Source organism: Calonectris borealis, chromosome 2 (genome assembly GCF_964195595.1).
Source record: "Calonectris borealis chromosome 2, bCalBor7.hap1.2, whole genome shotgun sequence".
Lineage (NCBI taxonomy): Eukaryota > Metazoa > Chordata > Aves > Procellariiformes > Procellariidae > Calonectris > Calonectris borealis.
Window position 1 is genome coordinate 124,432,014 of NC_134313.1, and position 17,261 is coordinate 124,449,274.

The 17,261-nt window shown below is 53.0% G+C and overlaps 1 protein-coding gene across 1 annotated transcript in view; it reads left to right on the plus strand.

Annotated features, from left to right (window-relative positions):
• Nucleotides 1–13,647, plus strand: part of GASK1A (golgi associated kinase 1A) — a 30,729-nt gene extending 17,082 nt beyond the window's left edge. Inside the window, exons 3-6 of the mRNA XM_075140853.1 lie at nucleotides 5,584–6,411; nucleotides 9,970–10,092; nucleotides 10,372–10,475; nucleotides 11,051–13,647. Of these exons, the coding sequence (XP_074996954.1) occupies nucleotides 5,584–6,411; nucleotides 9,970–10,092; nucleotides 10,372–10,475; nucleotides 11,051–11,261 (1,266 nt within the window). The 3' untranslated portion in view covers nucleotides 11,262–13,647. The remainder of the gene's footprint in view (nucleotides 1–5,583; nucleotides 6,412–9,969; nucleotides 10,093–10,371; nucleotides 10,476–11,050) is intronic.
• The last annotated feature ends 3,614 nt before the right edge of the window (nucleotides 13,648–17,261 follow it).

Sequence of the window (17,261 nt, forward strand, 5' to 3'; positions counted from 1 at the left end):
AGCAGCATGTTGGCACCATCCCTTTAAAGTCAATGCTCAGAGTGAACGGTATCAACACCATTTCACCTCTTTGTGCTGCTGCTGGAGTGTTGTCCTATGCTAGTGCAAAGCACGCTTGTCTTGCTTTTAGACTATAAATTATCCCCTTGAGGCAGAAGCTTTGCAGACTGTCCAAAATTTAGCAAAAAGTACAGCATGTTTTAAAGTCTCATCCTGGGCAATTTAACTTGGTCATTTTCTGGTTTGGTTTTGGACATGCTGGTGGGAAGGCTTGTGTGCCAGCTATGAGGACTTTGCTGACTCTGCAGGGAAGGACCCAGCACCATGTGGTGATGTATCAGGTTTCCATCTCCTGGCCTTCAGCCGACCCAGCATTTGCTGTGCATACAGTTTGTGGGAGCACAGTCCCCCTTCCCACCTCTGCCTGGCTTGAGCTTCCCCAGCCACTCGTAAGGAGCAACGTATGGAAGCGGGTCTGCAGGAGCACCTTGAGCCGACATGCAATGCCTGCGTGCCGCATCCCTGGTGTGGCACTGAGCAGAGTGGCCTTCAGGGTGTCTGCAGGATGCTGAAATGCAGGGGGGTCATGGTCCTCCCCTCCTCGAAGGGCATTTTGGAGGAAAAAAAACGCATCTCTGGCGGAAACAACCCCAGACACACAGCTGGTGCAGATCTGGTAGGAATTACGGCCACTTTGGTGGATCATGAGGCTGCGTGAAGGGACGTCCTTTCTTCGCGCCCTGCAGCGGTGCAGGTGCAGGCGGGTGGTGGTGGGACCCATGTGTGGGGGCAACATAGTGGTCCCCCCGGGGCCGGCTGTGCGGGGTGAGCCCAGCCCGCTGCTATGAGCCGGAGCTACCTTCAAGGCTGGCGGACATGATTTAATAGCTGCCGTTAGTAAACTCCCGCTCTGCAAGCCGTCTATCTTCCCCGAGCAGGGTGATATAGGAAGGCACTTAAGCACTTGAATGATGGGCAACGAACGCTGCCAAGAATTTCCTTCTGCTCAGGCTTGCCCCTCACTCTGGAGGTGGAGGGGTTTTCTCTCCTTCCATGTCCTCAGCACGGTTATGGGTCCCCTGCAGTAAGCTTAGCCCAAGTGCCATCCCCTTACAAGCCTAAAAACTCCTGGTCAAAACCAAAAGGAAAGGGCTGTTCCCCTCCCAGATCTGGTTGACGTACCTGCTCTCAGCCTCTCTCCCCGACGCGCCGGGAGCTGCCGCGAGCACCACGTGTTGGGCGCAAGGCTTTGGAGATGTTCCCGGAGGCAGTGGGCAGCCAGAGAAGGTTTCCCAGTTGCTTTTCAAGCAGTCTTTGTTAAAATTGGTCACGATGGGCTGCGTCTCCTGCTGCCCACATGGTTTTGCGGTTCATCGGGCGGGCAGCGAGCATGGTGCTGGGAGGGTAAGTACAGCTCTGTGTGTTGCACTCTCTCTGCGAAAAACACCCTGCACGGTGTGCATCCAGATAAATGCACGTAACTGCTTTTAACCTGCTCACTGCTGGCCTGGGGCAAAATCCTCTGAGCTCGGGAGCCTAGGGCAGGCAGGCAGGCAGCCGAGAGGGACATGGCCATGGCCGAGCCATCCCGGCTCCCTCGGGCACCTCTTTGGGATGATGGGATTTGCTGCTGGAGGGGTCTGGCGATGCCGGTGCAGGGGCAAGAGCACTGTTTTGGATGCCAGAGGAAAGGCGGGATCAATCCCGCTCTTAAAGGCCACGTATTTCCATGGCATCTTTCTAGTTTTAGGGCTGTTTCTTACATTCTTGGATAATGAAGTTTGGAGTTTGTTTTTCTTTTCTTTCAAGCTCAACAAAGCCAATTTGATGCACTTTGAAAAGAAATTGAAAACAGGCTTCTCTGCTTCAAATTCTGCCAAAGGTTCAAGCGTCCCGGGAATAAAATGTCAAGGATAAAACCCTCCCAACCACACTTAGAAAGTTTTATCCCCGAGTGGCCAGGCTGCACAGGCCCTCCACCATGCCTTCGGGAGCCCAGCCTGTGCCGTATGTCCCTCTGATGAGCGAGTATATATATTATTTACTTATTGGCATCCTGGACAAGCAGTACCTCTCTTAAGCCTTTTTATGGGTTTTGCCTGTAGCTTGTCCGCTGGGAAATGGACCTAACTTCTAACGAAGACGTGCTGTACTGTCAGTATGTCAGACTGGCAAAGCAGAGCTGTACGTATGGTTTGCATTTCAGGCTGAATCGAAGCCATAGCTTAAACTGCAGCATTTTTTTTACAGCATGGGCTCAGAGAAAGTCTCTTTGGAAAAGTATTTACCCTGGGCTTGTAAATAGAGTATTATTTCTGCAATGTTTTATCATCTAGATTCTTATTAAATTTGCAATATTGACTGCCAGAAATAACACAGTGACTGTACTTGCACTTTGTTGTTGTTGTTGTTGTTGTTGTTGATGTGGCAGGGAAACCCTGAGCGGGGCTGGGGGAACCTGCGGTGTCCCTCGCCCAGCTTCACGGCGCAGGATTTCAAGCTTGGGGTGGGAAAGAAATGAAGCTCTAACTTGCGGTGCCCGAACCCAAGCTTGCTGGCAGAGAAGACAAAGTGGGTTTGGACAGTAATGATGCTTTAACCACTTGGACTGTAAACTGACTTGACATTAAAAACCCGGCAATCATTGCCATCCATTTGGCATCCACTGCTTTCCAGCTGTGGATTAAAAAGGATTTTTCCTGCAGTATTTCCAAGGTTCTCCAAATGGTTCCTGCATGCACCTCCCCCAGATAGTTGGATTTTTGGCAGCCAGGCTCTTTGCATGCCCAGAGATGGTGTAAACAACCAAAGGATTATTACTGGGGGGCTAACAAAAACGATCACCCTGCAAATCCTCTGTGCAGAAGAAGAGGGTTACAGGGGGTTTTGGCGAGGGTGGGGTAGGCTGTGTCTCTCCAGAGGGGTGGGACTGGGGAAGCGCTGGGACAAGTGCCTGGGGAAGCACAGATTGGGGAGGGAACTCGGCTGGATGCAGATGGGAGTTAACTGAGATTTACAGTTAATCCTGTCCATCAGGGTTAATTCCATAGGTGTTGTTGCAGTTAATTCAGCATACTTTGAGGTTGGAGAGACAGATTGTGAAGCAGTTATGGTGATGAATTGGAAGGAGTAAGGATATCAGGATCTGGCCTTTTTATGCTACAGCCTTATTTTACTATGGTTAAACTGTGATTTAGACATTGCACCCCCCCTAAACTCTTGCTTAGGATGCCAGACCTGGGTTGCGGGTCCTTGGCAATAAGTGTGCATCTGCACTCTGCAGAACTTGCTTGAAATCCAGGGCATGAACATTTTGGGTAGCTGAGGTTGGGTGCTGCCTCTTAGTTAGCATTGGCTATGGGTCCGCACCAAATCATTATCCCATGGAGGAGGGAGCTGGGGAGGCAGGAGGGAGCTGGGGAGGCATCGTAACCAGCCACTTGCCAGAAGTCCTGCTGCCCCTTGGGGCTGCTTGGGGGTATTCATGCTCATCCCCTGCCCAGAAAGGGGCCTAAGGCAATAATTTAATCATGTAGTATGGTGCCTGGAACAGTTAATACCAAGCCTTGAATAACCCCACCTGTGATCTAGGACAGGACATCACTCGCTGAACAGTCTCACCCTGGAATAGCTCCTTTTGCACTCCGGGGCTTTAAGGGACAGCTAACATGGGGACTCCCCCAGCAGCTCCTGAAACCCCGCACCAGAGAGCTCCAGCTCCCGGCAGAGGCAGGTGTAAGCCATGTGTGAGCAAAGAATTTGGCCCAGCAGATATATTTTGCTGCACTACATTTTATTTCTAAGAGAGAAACAATTAAACAAGAGCTCTAAAGCTGAATCACTCCGAATGCACCATTGCTACCTCTTGTAAGATGCATTAAATCTGCTCAGTCCTTGAGCGGGGGACCTCGAAGGAAAACCCCCATGGCTACTGCCAGTGAGTTGGTGGCTTTGCAGCTCCTCTCATCCACCTTGGCCGTGTAGTGTCCTTGGGAGAGATATGGCTCCTCACCACGGGGCTGTCTGAAGCAGCCTCCCTTCAGTGAGGGCACGAGGCCCGATGGATTTCAGAATAGTGCTGGTTCAGCTTATGAAGGGGCTCACGTGCTGGGGTCACCTGGGGCAGCTCCTCTCGGGGCTGGAGTCATGCTGGTCGTGGGTCCCTGGAGCCGGCTAGAGCCTGCGGTCCTAAAAGCCATGCGGCTGGAAAAGTTTCTGCTCACCCAGCTGCCTTCTGGAAGTCATTCTGGCTGCTGTCTTTCACCCCTCCAGCTTTTTAACTCTTTTTTTTCAAGCTTTTCCTCTTATAAACAATCTCTTATGCCTTCTTTGGCAATATATTGTCCCGCTGTGTCTGCCATGGATATACTTGTGCTTCCAAAATAAATAATTGCAAAAAAATGTATGCACTTGAACATTGCCTTGACTTCCAATGTGGGTTCGAGCCACTTGGAAATGCCTGTTGTAAAGCAGAGAAGCAGCGCCAAGGTGCCTTTCGCCGCTCCAGCCCCCCAAAGCGTGTTAGACTGCCCGAGCCAGAGTGAACGTGGCACGGGTGCAGTGTGGCCCGGGGATGGGGTGGGCTGGGAGGATCTCCCAGCGCCGCCCCTCGCTTCCCTCCACCTCACTGCTCAGGGCAGCCCCGGCGCTGTACGCGTGGGATTGCTTTAGGCCAAAGGGGAGATATGAGCTTAGCAATGCGGGGAGACTTGCACAGTATTTGCTCATAACTGCCTTTCCAGCCTATATAATTTTTATAATTCCCTTCAGAGTAGAAAATATGACTAAAAGTGTGGAGGGGAAAAAGCTATGTGTATAAAGATATATACACCAACCCTTGGTAGTACCCGTCTAAAGGCAGTTCCTTGGTGCCGAGAATCAGAATATTTTAGGTTTCAGATATAGCAGTTTGCACCCTTTTTAAATATAGGCTGCCACAGCCTGGCACTTGGAGCTGCCTTGCTTTTGCCAGACGCAGCGATGGGCAGAGCTCCAGAGCCGTGTCTCAGCATGTGTTGAGATGTCCTCCGAACAAGGGTGCGGGGATCCGGGTTATGGGCTGAGTGCGCACCCGGGGTAGGAGCCACCAAGGGTGTCCGGAATAAGGTCTGAAGATAAAAACCTCTTAGGAACTGGAAAGCATTCGCATCCAGACAGGAATTTGCCCTGGTTTGGTCTATTTTTTATTTTCTTTTTTATTTCTTGAGTCTTTAAAGCAAAATATTTGACCGTGAAGAATTCATCACCCATAAGGTGATCCTGTACATCAGTGCTGCAGACATGGCAGCGTCTGTGGTGGGTCAGCCCTTGCTCTGACCGGCTTCTGAAGTGACTGCAGCTAATTTCTGGCACAAGTCCTGCCACCAGCCATATCTCTCCTGCTACAGGGCCGCGAGGCAGCAAGCGCTGGGGAACACCTTTCCCAGGGAGCACACAAGCAGAGGGGCTTGCTCCTCCAAAGCAAACCCCTTTAAGCTTATTGAGACCTCTGCCTGGGGTGGGGGGCACACAGGTCTGGGGGATCCCTGGGCCATAGCACCTCGGGGGGACCCCCGGTAATGCTCTCCCTTTCCCTCCCCACAGGCCCAGCGACCGTGGCGAAGGACGGGGCTGAAGCCCCCCGCCCCAGCAGCCCTCGGGGTGCTGCTGGCCCTGGCCCTGCTGGCCCTGGCCCGCCTGCCCCCATCGCCGCACCGCTCCCCCCAACTGCCGCCAGCATCGTCCCCCCCAGGCTCCCGGTGGGAGGTGGCCGCCCCCCTATTTGGGGGACGAGCCCACAACAAAAGGCCCCCTGCGCCGCCCGCTCACCTACGGCGGGACCAGTCCCCTGGCCGGGGCAGGAGGCGGCGGCGGGGGGTGGCGGGGGATGCTCCCCTGTGGCTCTCTGACGATGACCTCCAGAAGATGCAGCTGCTGGCCAGCGGGCAGGTGGTCTTCAAAACCCGCGTCCCAGCCCACGGGCAAGTCCTGCGAGTAGGGCTGCGGGCCGTGGGGGACGCCGAGGGGCATGCCAAGGGGGATGCCTCACCAGCCGGCCCGGAGGGGGACTGTCAGGACGGGCGCTGCGGGCTCATCAAGCGCCCTGGGGACCTCTACGAGGTGCTGGCCTTCCACCTGGACAGGGTGCTGGGACTGAACCGCAGCCTGCCCGCCGTGGCCCGGCGCTTCACCAGCCACCTCCTGCCCTACAGCTACACTGACGGCTCCCTGCGACCCATCATCTGGTGGGTGCCCGATCTCCGGCACCTGGAGGACACCAACAATGACCAGAACTCCTGCGCGCTGGGGTGGCTGCAGTACCAGGAGATGCTGCAGCCCCGCGGACCAACACTGGGGGCCGGGGATGCTCCCTGCTCCGGCATTCCACGCAGCGAGTGGAGTCGCCTGGCTCTCTTCGACTTTCTCCTCCAGGTAGGGCTGGGGTGATGGAGACCACCTGTCCCACCGGCTGTGCCGCCCGGGTCCCCCTGTGCCAGCACCTGCCTTGTCTGACTGTGGTCTCCTTCTCTTCCGCGGGGTCGCATAGGCTGAGGTTTCTTGGGATGTTTTTCACTCGTTAGCTAACGGGGAGCAGGGGAGTTTTGTGCAAAGGAAGTTTGATCCGAGCACGGTCCGTGCTTGGGACTTGCAGGGAAACGCAGGCAGGTTTTGGATGCGCTCTCACATGGCCGAGCTTTCTCCCAGCGCGGCTCCGTTGGCTCCGCTTCGTGCAGATGCCAGCAGCGCCTCAGGACGGGGCAGCCCTAGGGACAAGCAGCGTGATCTGCATCAGCCTCATCAGATCCAACTCTGGGAATGCACTGCTGGCGCTGAAAATCAGGTGCCTTTCGTAAGGCACTGCTTTCCTCCCCCTCCTCCTCCTCCTCATCGGGATTAATAATGGTTAATCTCCTGTCTGGAAAATCATACCCTGCTGCTACGAGGGATTACGACAGCATCCCAGAGAGTTATTGTTTCTTAGAGGGCAGGTGTGAGGAGGCAAAAGTGGTTTCTATGGAAAAAAAAAGTCTGTTTAGGCACCTCAGGCCTGGAGCTTTGATTATCAAACAAGTGGAAACTGCCTGAAAGGGCAAGTATTAAAATAAAAAAAGAAAGAAAGAAAGAAAGGGAAAAAAAGACTATTAAAATACGTGTTCTCATTACTCTCTCTTTTTTTTTTTGGCAAAGCCTGACTATTAATCTTTACAGTCTCAAACTACAGCTGGCAGAGGCGGAGCAGTCCTGGCTGGGCTTGGAAATATTTTAGCTGAAACAGCCAGAGAAATGAGAAGATTAACCAACCCCCTTCCCCAGGCCAAAATGCCGTAGAGTGCAATGGAAAGGCTGAGTCTCCAGTATTTAGTTTTAAGGAGACTTTCCCTCGGAGGGCTGAAGCAGTACGATGATAAATCCAAGTGCAATCCACAGGTTTTCCTCACTAACTCCAGTGGGATCCTCCCATGCAGAAAAGTCACGTAAAGGTAAAGAGGCACCAAGTCAGCGGGATGTTATGGAAGTGAAATAGCATCCTTCAGAAGTGGCTTTAGCCTCTCACAGCCCTTGCTGGGGAAGGAGAAGCTGCGAGCTTTGAGCCCTGCTGTACATTGGCATTGAAATCTTGGTTGTTTTCTTCAATTAGCTTTAAAATTGGGCTGCTTTTATATTGATTTCTCTTGGTGTTTGCCATAAGGGAACACCCCTCTCGATGCGAAGCTTTATTGGGGGTAAAATGCCGAGCCTGGTGGAAAGGGGGCAGCTGCTGATGGCTTTGTCCTGCACTTTAAAAAGGGCCAAAAATAAATCAACTCCGAAACCCTGCGGTCGAATTCCTGCCCTGCGGCACCGCCTTCCCAGATGGGGGAAGCCTTCCCAGGTTGAGTCACGGCTGGAAAGCCCTGTCAGACCCAAGGGGATGCTCTGGGGCGGCCAAGCTTCATGTGGGACCAAAGAGGGGCTGAAGGGGAGCTTCTCACGAGTTTTGAGCTTGGATGGGAGAAGATGTGGCTCACGTATTTGTGTTCCAGCAGTAAGACCTACTGTCCTGTTCATTAGAGCCATTTAGGCTCTGGTGAGGAGAAATTAATATAAACGATCCGGGGAGGGCCAGGGGGAGGGAGGGTTCGTCAGCATGTCAGTGGCGGTCTCAGCATCTCCACAACCAGCTGGTCCATCTTCCGTGGCTCCACCTGGACAGGTCCAGCCTCCACCTCATACCTCTGCGCGTCCAGCACTGATCCGTCTTTGTTTCAAAGGCGCTTGCGGGCGGGTGAATGGAGGCTTGAGCACATTTAATGTCTCTATAAGTCATCTCAGGTTGTCTTCACCTTCTGTGCGGCTGGGACAACAACGTAGCAGGTGAGAGGAACTGGTGTGCTGAGCTTTCCAGGAGGTAGACTAAGGAGATGCGTGGAGGAAATGTGATGTTTGCTTTCATTTCAATGTGTTTTGTGTCAAAAGTCGCTCTAGGACTTCTAACCGGTGGGTCTCCTGATGCTGACCTGAGTGCTTCATTAAACCTCAGGAAACAGAGGGATTTGTCAAGGGGCTCCAGTGTGGGACTAATCTTGCTTCTCAAAGGGTTAGGAATATAATGGCCGTGGAAACCAAACTTCATGTTTCCTGCAGCATCTTCCCCAGTGCTTGATTAGTGTTTGGGTTCAGGCTGAACTCTCTCTCAAAGCACAGCCGGTAATTCTAAGTTTTGCTAATTATCAGGGTGAGGGAAACAGACAGCCACGGTGGGTCACTTGGTTTCCACCTAGTTATCACCTGTAGATCTCCCTGGGCTCACCTGAGACCTGCCTCAGCGTCCCAGCGGCTCCAGGAGCCTCTCTGCACCCCAAGCCTTGGCTCCCGGGTTGGCACCAGCAACCCTGAGCAAGTGAGCAAGTGGGATGCCTTTGTGCTCCAACTGGAAAATAAATTTATTTTATATATATTTATATATATTTAAAGGAGATTTTTATATACATGTATGGAGGGTTTTTTTTCTGTAATGTTTTAAACAGGCCTCCGGAGCTGGAGGCGGTGAGGCAGCTCTCCTGCATGGCCATGGTGGCACGCAGCCATGGGGAGGGCTGTCGACAGCCAGCGAGGTCCCATCTGCCCTACAGGCCACCACAGAGGATGTGCTGACTTCTTCTGACAAAGCTGAGGAAGCTTCATGAATACCAAGGCAGGGTTATTGAAGCTGGGTCTGACAGAGATTTATTTCTTTTAAATGTCCCTTGTCTCTCTGAAGGTGCGGGTGAAACACTGGAAGCTGCCAAGCAGCACCGGGGTTTCTGCAGGGATTTGGGGTGGGAAGGGGGGGGCTTAACAGCCTCGACAACATGGAGCCTTAGCAGTGCCTGCAAATAATTAAACACAAATGTAGTTAAAACAAGTCGCCATGGCCTAACTTAAATGTCAGGCATGCTCTGTGTAACGCACAGATCGCTTTTTTCCTTACAGATCCTTTTCCATTCATCTTCTTTCCATTGAGAGCTGGTTACTGGTAGGGATGGATGAAAGGGTGTATATGAGCCGGGAGGCAGATGAAACCATCATCCAGTGCACCAAGACTCAGCCTGAAGAAAAAAAATGTCTTTTTGGCATTCAAAATCTAGGTTTCCTTGGGTGCTTTTGGGTTTTTTTACATTCATCGCCATGTACATCTTCCCCTCGTTTCAGCTGGAAGCACGACCCTTTTGCTCTGTGCAAATATGGAGCATGGAAGTACCAGACGCAGGTATCCGAACTCCACCAGGAAAGCCTGTCACCGTCACCTTTGTTGATCTCTTCTCCAAGCCAAACACTTTTGCAAGTCAGCTCAGCTCTTGAATGCTTCCCTGCCTCTCTCTCACACGCCAGTGTATGCAGCTTTTCCATTTCATGCCTACTGAGGATCCTTAGAACATTTTTATTTTCCTCTGAGCAAGAAAAGTTTACAATTAGACCTTCCCGCCCCAGGCACCTCTCCCCGCTAAGGTCCCCAAATGTCTCCTGCAGGTTCACGACCGCCTGGACCGCTACTGCTGTGGGTTTCAGCCCGATCCCTCTGAGCCCTGCGTGGAGGAGATGCTCCACGAGAAGTGCCGAAACCCGGCGGAGCTGGTCCTGGTCCACATCCTGGTACGTCCCCCCCGCGCCCCAGGGGCTGCTCTGGGGCTCAAAGTGAAGGTGCCTGGGAGGCACCTGCAGGGCCGATGTTGCAGCAAGGGGGACATAGGTCCCATGGTGATGCGGGGTGCACGGTGGGAGGTGCGCCTCGGCACGGAGGGATCTGGGCTTTGGCAGCTGATGGCCCCCGGATGCTCTCAGGATTATTCAATGCATTAAAAAAGCAGCCTAAGCATCCAAACCGGTGACTCCCTGCAGTCAGTGAACTTCTCCCTCCCATCCCACTGGCAGGTCCGGAGGAGTGCGCCGTCCCGTCTGGTGTTCATCGACAATGCGGGCAGGCCACACCATCCCGAGGAGAAGCTCAACTTCAGGCTCCTGCAAGGCATAGACAGGTAGGAAGGGCGATGCGCACCCTCCTGGGGGCGTGTCCTGGGCGAGGGCTGAGCTTGCACACACGGGATGGACACCAGCCCTACTTGCACACCTTTGTGCCTTCCCTGGCCTCTCCCTTGGCACCCCTGTGAAATGGAGCCACCTCCCACCCAGTACAGGGCAGGTGGGTGGGCTCGCAAACCCATCACACATGCCCCTGCCCTGAAATTGGCTCTTCATCCTGCTCTGGGTGGCTGATGGCAGTCTCCAAAGCCTATTTTCCCCTCTCTAATTGGCAGCTGCACAAAAATAACGAATAATCAGGTATTTCAGCATTTCTTGCATCATTGCCCATCAGGCATTTGGCACGCTATTGGCTCCTTGATTTGGAGCTCGTTTGGATCCATTTCTGATGGAGCTGTCCTGCACAGAGTTTTAAGCAGGAGGCTCCTCATCCCGTGTTCATCTGGGTGGACATGCATTTCTTCTCAAAGCACTGGGGTGGCCTTTGCTCAGGTGCCCTGCTGCTGCCCTCCTCCCTGCTCGGCCTTCCATGGGTAACCCCTTCCCTCTCTTTTCTGCTCCTCCGCTGCAGCTTCCCGGCGACGGCGGTGGCCACGCTGCGGTCGGGCAGGTTGCAGAGCCTGCTGCTGGAGTCGCTGCGCATGGACCGGGAGCTCTGGGAGAGCCAGGGCGGCGCCGAGGGCCTGAGACCCCTGCTTCGGACCATCGACAGGCGGGCACGCATCCTGCTGCGGTACATCCAGGAGCGCAACCTGACGGTGTTCGGGGACTCGCCCCGCTGAACCGGCCTCTGGCCGGCACGGTGCGCCTGCCTTGCAAATCCCGGCGGCGACGGATGTACCTCACTCCCTCGGCGTGGGCAATGTGAGACTGCGTGCGGGTGCTTACCTCTCCAAAAGGTGTACCCCCCCATTGTAGGATGCCCTGGAAAAGGAGACGGGATTGCAGGGAGTAGGAAAGAGAAGGAGGAGATGTCTCCTGAAACAACCCACAACTGCTTGAGAAAGGCGTTAAGCAACGTTTATCAAGCAATGGTCTCAGCGTGGATTTTCAAAGGGGGCACATCCATGAGAATTTTTGGGTGCCTTCACCTCTCACCCCCCCCCAGCAACTTTGAAAACTGGAGGCTTGGACTGCTGAACAGCCTACAGGGACCCTGGGAAGGGTTAAAGAAGCGGTGAGAGGCACTGCTCAAGGTTGGGGGAAGTCACTGGCAGCCTTTTCATGGCTTGCACTGGGCTTTTTGATGATGCCTTCACTGTTTCCAAAACATTACAGGCTGGAGCAGCGTGGGGGAAGGCAGAGGGGAGCTTTCTAAGTGGATTAAGCAGGGACAAGTCACCTGAGCCGAGCTCCATCTTACCCCCACGGAGGAGGTGATGCGTGCCTGGGAGCGGGTGTAAACCACTGCTGGGGCCAAGGCAGGACCCCGACCGACCGCAGGCAGCGCCTGGCAGCGGCTGCCATCACGGAGCCTGCGGTGCCATCCCCGTGTGCCATGCGCTGTGCCTCGGCAGGGCTGGGCTGCTGCCCAGGTGCATTTTGAATGTGGGATTTGAAGGTTTCAATCTCTCGCTCGCTCTTTCCCTTCGCTGTCAGGGGATTAAAAAGCAAACCTACCCCGAGCTCTGCCGCTTGTGAAAAGTGCTCCTGCCTGCTCTCTTAGGCACGGCTGCACAAAACTCTTTCCAACGTTTGCAGAAAAATCTTGTAACAAAAACGCCAGGCTATTTCAGCAGAAGGCAATCGAGTGCAAAATGCTTTCTGAGCATGCTGGCACCTCCGGAGAGCCCGTGCCGCTCCTGTCACCTCCGTATGCTCTTGCCCAGCAGCCCACTGTGATGGGGCACAGTAGCATCCCAGCCAGGCAAGTCCTCAAGTGTCAGGGCTGAGAGAAAATTCAAAAGCAAAATGAACAGGAGGAAAAAAGATACAGGGATGGGCTCTGTCAGAGCCTCTCGCTCTCCACAGCGTGTTTCCCAGCTGAGGCACGCAGTCAGTGTTTGCTTGCCAGGAGCAGCCAGCTCCCAGCCTGTGGGCTAGTAGTTTGCCACCAGGAGAAGGCTTTTTAAAGGGGCTTCATGGAGCAATGCTCCTTTTCTCCAGCGCTACAGGTGGAGCCTCCATGCTTGAGGCACCCCAAGTCACTTGTGCCTTTGGAAAGCCTTGGTGAAACCGATGTGGGCACCCACGCTATGCTGCTGTCCCCTTGCCCGAGCTTTGGAGAACACGGCCACCTATGCATTGGGAAAGGCAGAAAAGGTGGGCGTTCATGCCTTCCCTGCTGTAGCCATTTTAGTGACTTGTCAGTTATAGAGCCTGCAAGGGGATTCTTTAATACCCATGCTGATAAGCACAAGCAATTACCTTTTTTTCCTTTTTCCTCTTGCTTAAGAGAAGATGAAGTGAGGCGTGGGTGACATGAATCAACAAGCGCGAGTGCTCTCAGAAAGTGTCAGCACTCAACATCACGGGCACATCAGCATCCAGAGCACCAGCAGCGTCTTCCTGGAGTCCTGCCCTCCAGTTAGCCAGGGAAAGCCTTTCCCCCATCACCCTCTCCACCCCATGAGTTATCACCTAGTTTGCCACGCTGTGGGATGGATGACTGTCAGGGAGGCCCCACTAAAGCCCAAATGATGGGGATTCATTATCGGGAGGTGAGCTTAGCCTTTAAGCATGGAGGAGAACAAAATAACTCATCCCAGGTCCTGTGAAAAGCTGTGCCCAAGCACAGCCTTATAGGAGTAAAGGAGACTAAATGTAACATAATTACATCCAGAAAATACGCTGTGAAAAGCTACGTGGTGACAAGAGCATTAGTTAGGATGTGTGGTATCAGTCATAGTCTTGTTTTTCTCATTAAAATGAGAAATTTCATTAAAAGAGCGGTTTTCATCCCGTGTAAGCCAAGTTCTCAGGGAGAAGTGAGAGGAAGGTGGGGCACTGCACGGTGGCCAAAGCTGTTGACTTGGCTGTACTGGAACAGAAGCTTTTGCCTTGCCTCTGGTTGCATCTCTTGCCTCAGGTTGCACCTGCTTGACCTTAACATTGCACAAGGTAGTGGGGATTTTTCTAGGGTTTTTTGCATTTCCTCAGTTGTAACACGTGAGTTTGCTGGCTAAACATGTGTGGGAACATCTGTAAACACTTACGCATGTGAATAAAAATCGCTCTTGAATTAACAAGGAGCCTTGTATGGATAAATGAGAGAAGCAAAAGCCATGACCTTGCTGAGACTGATCATTAGTCTCCTCTAATTAGTCATTTTTTCCACGGGCTTGTCTGTGTAGCCAGCAAAGCGCACAGGCTCTGAGCTGTGGTCCCAGCCGTTCGGAGACATCCCATGGACTGCTCTGGCCCTATCAGCATTTACCACATAGTGTCAGGTTCGGTTTGCTCCAGCTATGAATGTGTCATATTTCCTATGATAAACCTATTTTTATGGGTTTATAACGTAGTTACAAAAACTCACTCAGGGCCGTGCTTGACAAACAAGATCTCATCTTGGGAGTGATCCTGTTTTAATCAAATTTCACCGGGCGTCATCACAGATCCTGTTGGGGTGGAGTAACAGAAAAAGGACACAGTACAAGCTGGCTGTGGAGCTGGGGCAGGACTGCTTTGGCTTTAAGAAGGCAGCAGTAGCTAAGCAAGGGAAAAAACAGTGGAGAAACAAGTTAAGGCACCTTCCCTGGGCTTGCGAGAGCTGAAGTGCAGGTGGCTCCCAGCGGGGGCAATTAAACACAACCCCCATCCTACCAAGGATGCTCTTGCTAGCATCACTGGTGACAGGACGGAGGAGAGCAGCAGCAAGGAGCCAAGACCATTGGGAAAGTGAAGCCGTCTGGGTGCGAGTGCCCCTGCGGGCCCAGCAGCATGGGCATGAGGTGCCGCTTGCTCCACATGTCACCCAAAAAGACCCAGGGCGAAAGCCCGATGCAGCCGTCCTCTGCTTTGTTCTTCCCTTTGTCCCTTCAAGAGCTGCTGGAAAAGCCCGTAAGGTTTTCCCCGTGGCACCAGGCAGCGCTCCCACTGGGACTCCTTGCAGGAGGGCATCTCCTGCGGCACCCTCGTGCTCACCCTTGGTACCGCGGGGATGTGCTGCTTGCTGCCAGCACTCGGGGAATAGGTTGAGAGCATGGGCACACACCCTCACGGGGCTTCACGAGGAGGAAACTGTTTCTTTTCACAGTGACCGAAGTGGCATGATCCGTGTTTAACACTCCTGTGGCCGCACACTGCCCTTCAGCTGGAAGAAAACAGGCCTGGGGGAAGGAAGGCAGGGGCCAAATTGGCTCCAACCAGCTGAACACATGCACACATGTGCATGCAGGTAAACACATGCACGCCACCCCACCCACGTGCATGCATGTACCCACACTTGCACCCACCCACCCCCACGCATGCATGCACCCGCACGTGCACACAGACATGCACACGTGTGCGCAAACACATGCATGTCCCCCTCATGCACGCGTGCACACAGATGCATGCACATCCCTCATGCGCACGGACACCCGCCCAGACCCCCCACAGGCACACACTACTCCTGTTCAGCCTGTTCTTAACCCCCCAAAAGCTGGTGACCCCCGAATGCCCCCCAGCAGCCTGCTCCAGTGCTTTGCTGGCCTCACCCTCAATGAACTAAATGCCTTTTTGCTGCATTTAAGGGCCACTTCTTGAGCTGCCCTTTGTGGCCACAGGACACTAAATAGCCTTTGCAGCAGCCCCGTACAGACCTCGCAGAGCAGCCCGAGCACCCACTGAAGCCACCCATTGCCTGGGGACGACACCAGTGGGGTGGCACTCAGGGGTGGCACTCGGAGACCCCACGAGATGCTCGGCAAAAGCTGCCCAAGCGGCTCTGTGCCCACACAGGTGGAGCACGGGCCAGCTGCTGCCTAAAGGCAAGAGCTAGCAAGTAAATCCAAATTTATTGTTAAATCACTGGATATAAAAATAATCTGGCTTTTAGAAAGCAATTTATTTATGCTTTCAGTACTTGCTTAAATATTTATACGGAAAAGGAAAAAAAATCCATTCTGACATAGGACTATCATTGTAGCGACGGCCTTTAAGATTAATGGAAGTAAATTAGCCTGACATTTTATTTACATCCAGCAAAGCAATAAATAAACTCTCCTTGTGATGGATTTTCTTCATTAGTTGGGCGAACGCCTAAGGTACAGCTTTTGACGTTGTTTCTTCCAAGCGGTTAGACAAACAGTTTATCAAGAGAGTATAAAATTGTCAGGAAACGAAGCAGATTAATGACCAGTAAAGGGAATATCATTGAATTTATGATATAACTAGCAGTATCACTGGAGCTTAAGAAATGGCTTATTAGATAACCGACATGTACACGCACACAGAAGCGCTGAGGCCCCCCAGATCTGCTGCCCCGGCAGCAGCTGCTCCCCAAATCGTCCCTTCGTGGGGGGGTCTCTGCACTGAGGCTTCACCTCCCTCCTCCTTCCCTCCCCTCAGTTCTGGGTTTATTCTGTAACTCTCTCATTAGAGCTTGGGAACATATTATTTCCTCCCAATTAAAAACCTCTTAGACTGGAACGGCTTCAGGGACGATAACCTTGTCTTCGAGTCTGCGCAGCAATAACGGTTGTCGCAACTTAATTTGGTGATTTTGGCTGCTGTTACAGCAGTGATAATCATACCAATAACAACAACAATAATATATAGGACTTCTCTGGTCTTTTGATTCTTTGGAAAAAATCCCCCAGCATTAGTGGTTTATGGATCCCATAAGGCTCCTCCAGTAATCACCTCTGGAATGATAATTAGCTGTCAGATAAGGTAAATGGGGGAAAAGAGACTGGGAACCTGGGGGAAAGGAAACGTTCCTTGCAAAGGCAGAGAGGCTGCACCTGTGGGCGTCCGAGGTCTCTGCCCCCCCAGGTATGGGCTCAGGTTTTCAAGCCTCAGAAGTGGGATTTTTGGGTGCAAGGATGACTAAGAAACATGGGTTTAACCGGTGCTGTGAATCTCAGTCTCCGAGCGCTGTCTCCAGCAGGTGGCATTGGCTCGACAGGCTGTCTTTTCCTGGCGCTCGCCAAGAGCATTTTAAAAGTTTCATCTCTGCACCGGCAAATTTCAAGCTGCTAGACCATCAGTAATTCCCTAATTCCCTCGCAGCCTAATCCGCCCAGCTGCACTTTATATCCCACCACCACCACCTTTTTCCCTCTGTTACCGCCTCTTTCCAATTAAAATCCAGATGTGCAGGAGTCGCCGCAGTGCGTTGCTGCAGGCCGGGAGCATCGGGAGGCAGGACGGAGCGGGAGGTTGTCTGGGGGACGACACGCCGCAGCAGCCGGGGCTCTGCCCGCCCAAGCATGGACCCAGGCGCTCAGCAGCCGCAGGAGAAAGCAACCCTTCCTCCCTGCATGGGGTTTAAAATGCATCGCACCAGCTGTGCAGAGGTGCAGGAATGGCTCTTATTATTTAAAAACCATCCCAGGGACAACTGCGGGGACCAGTCCAAAAGTCCTGAAGTTTGGGAGTTCTCAGGAGCGCTGATGATCCTACCAGAATAGCAGGCCTCCAAATATATGCAAATACTACCCAAAATAGCTCTGGAAGGCGAGGTCTCTTAAACTTGACCTTCCCATCACGCCTCCTCATACATGCTGCGCCTCTTCTTCCTGCAGCACAGGGTGCCACGGGCCAGGGGGGTTTAGCCCCTCCAAGCTGGCGGGGGCAGCTCTCTGCAATAAAAGTTTAAATCAAACATTTGCTGTGGTCTATCCTCACCTACGGAACAT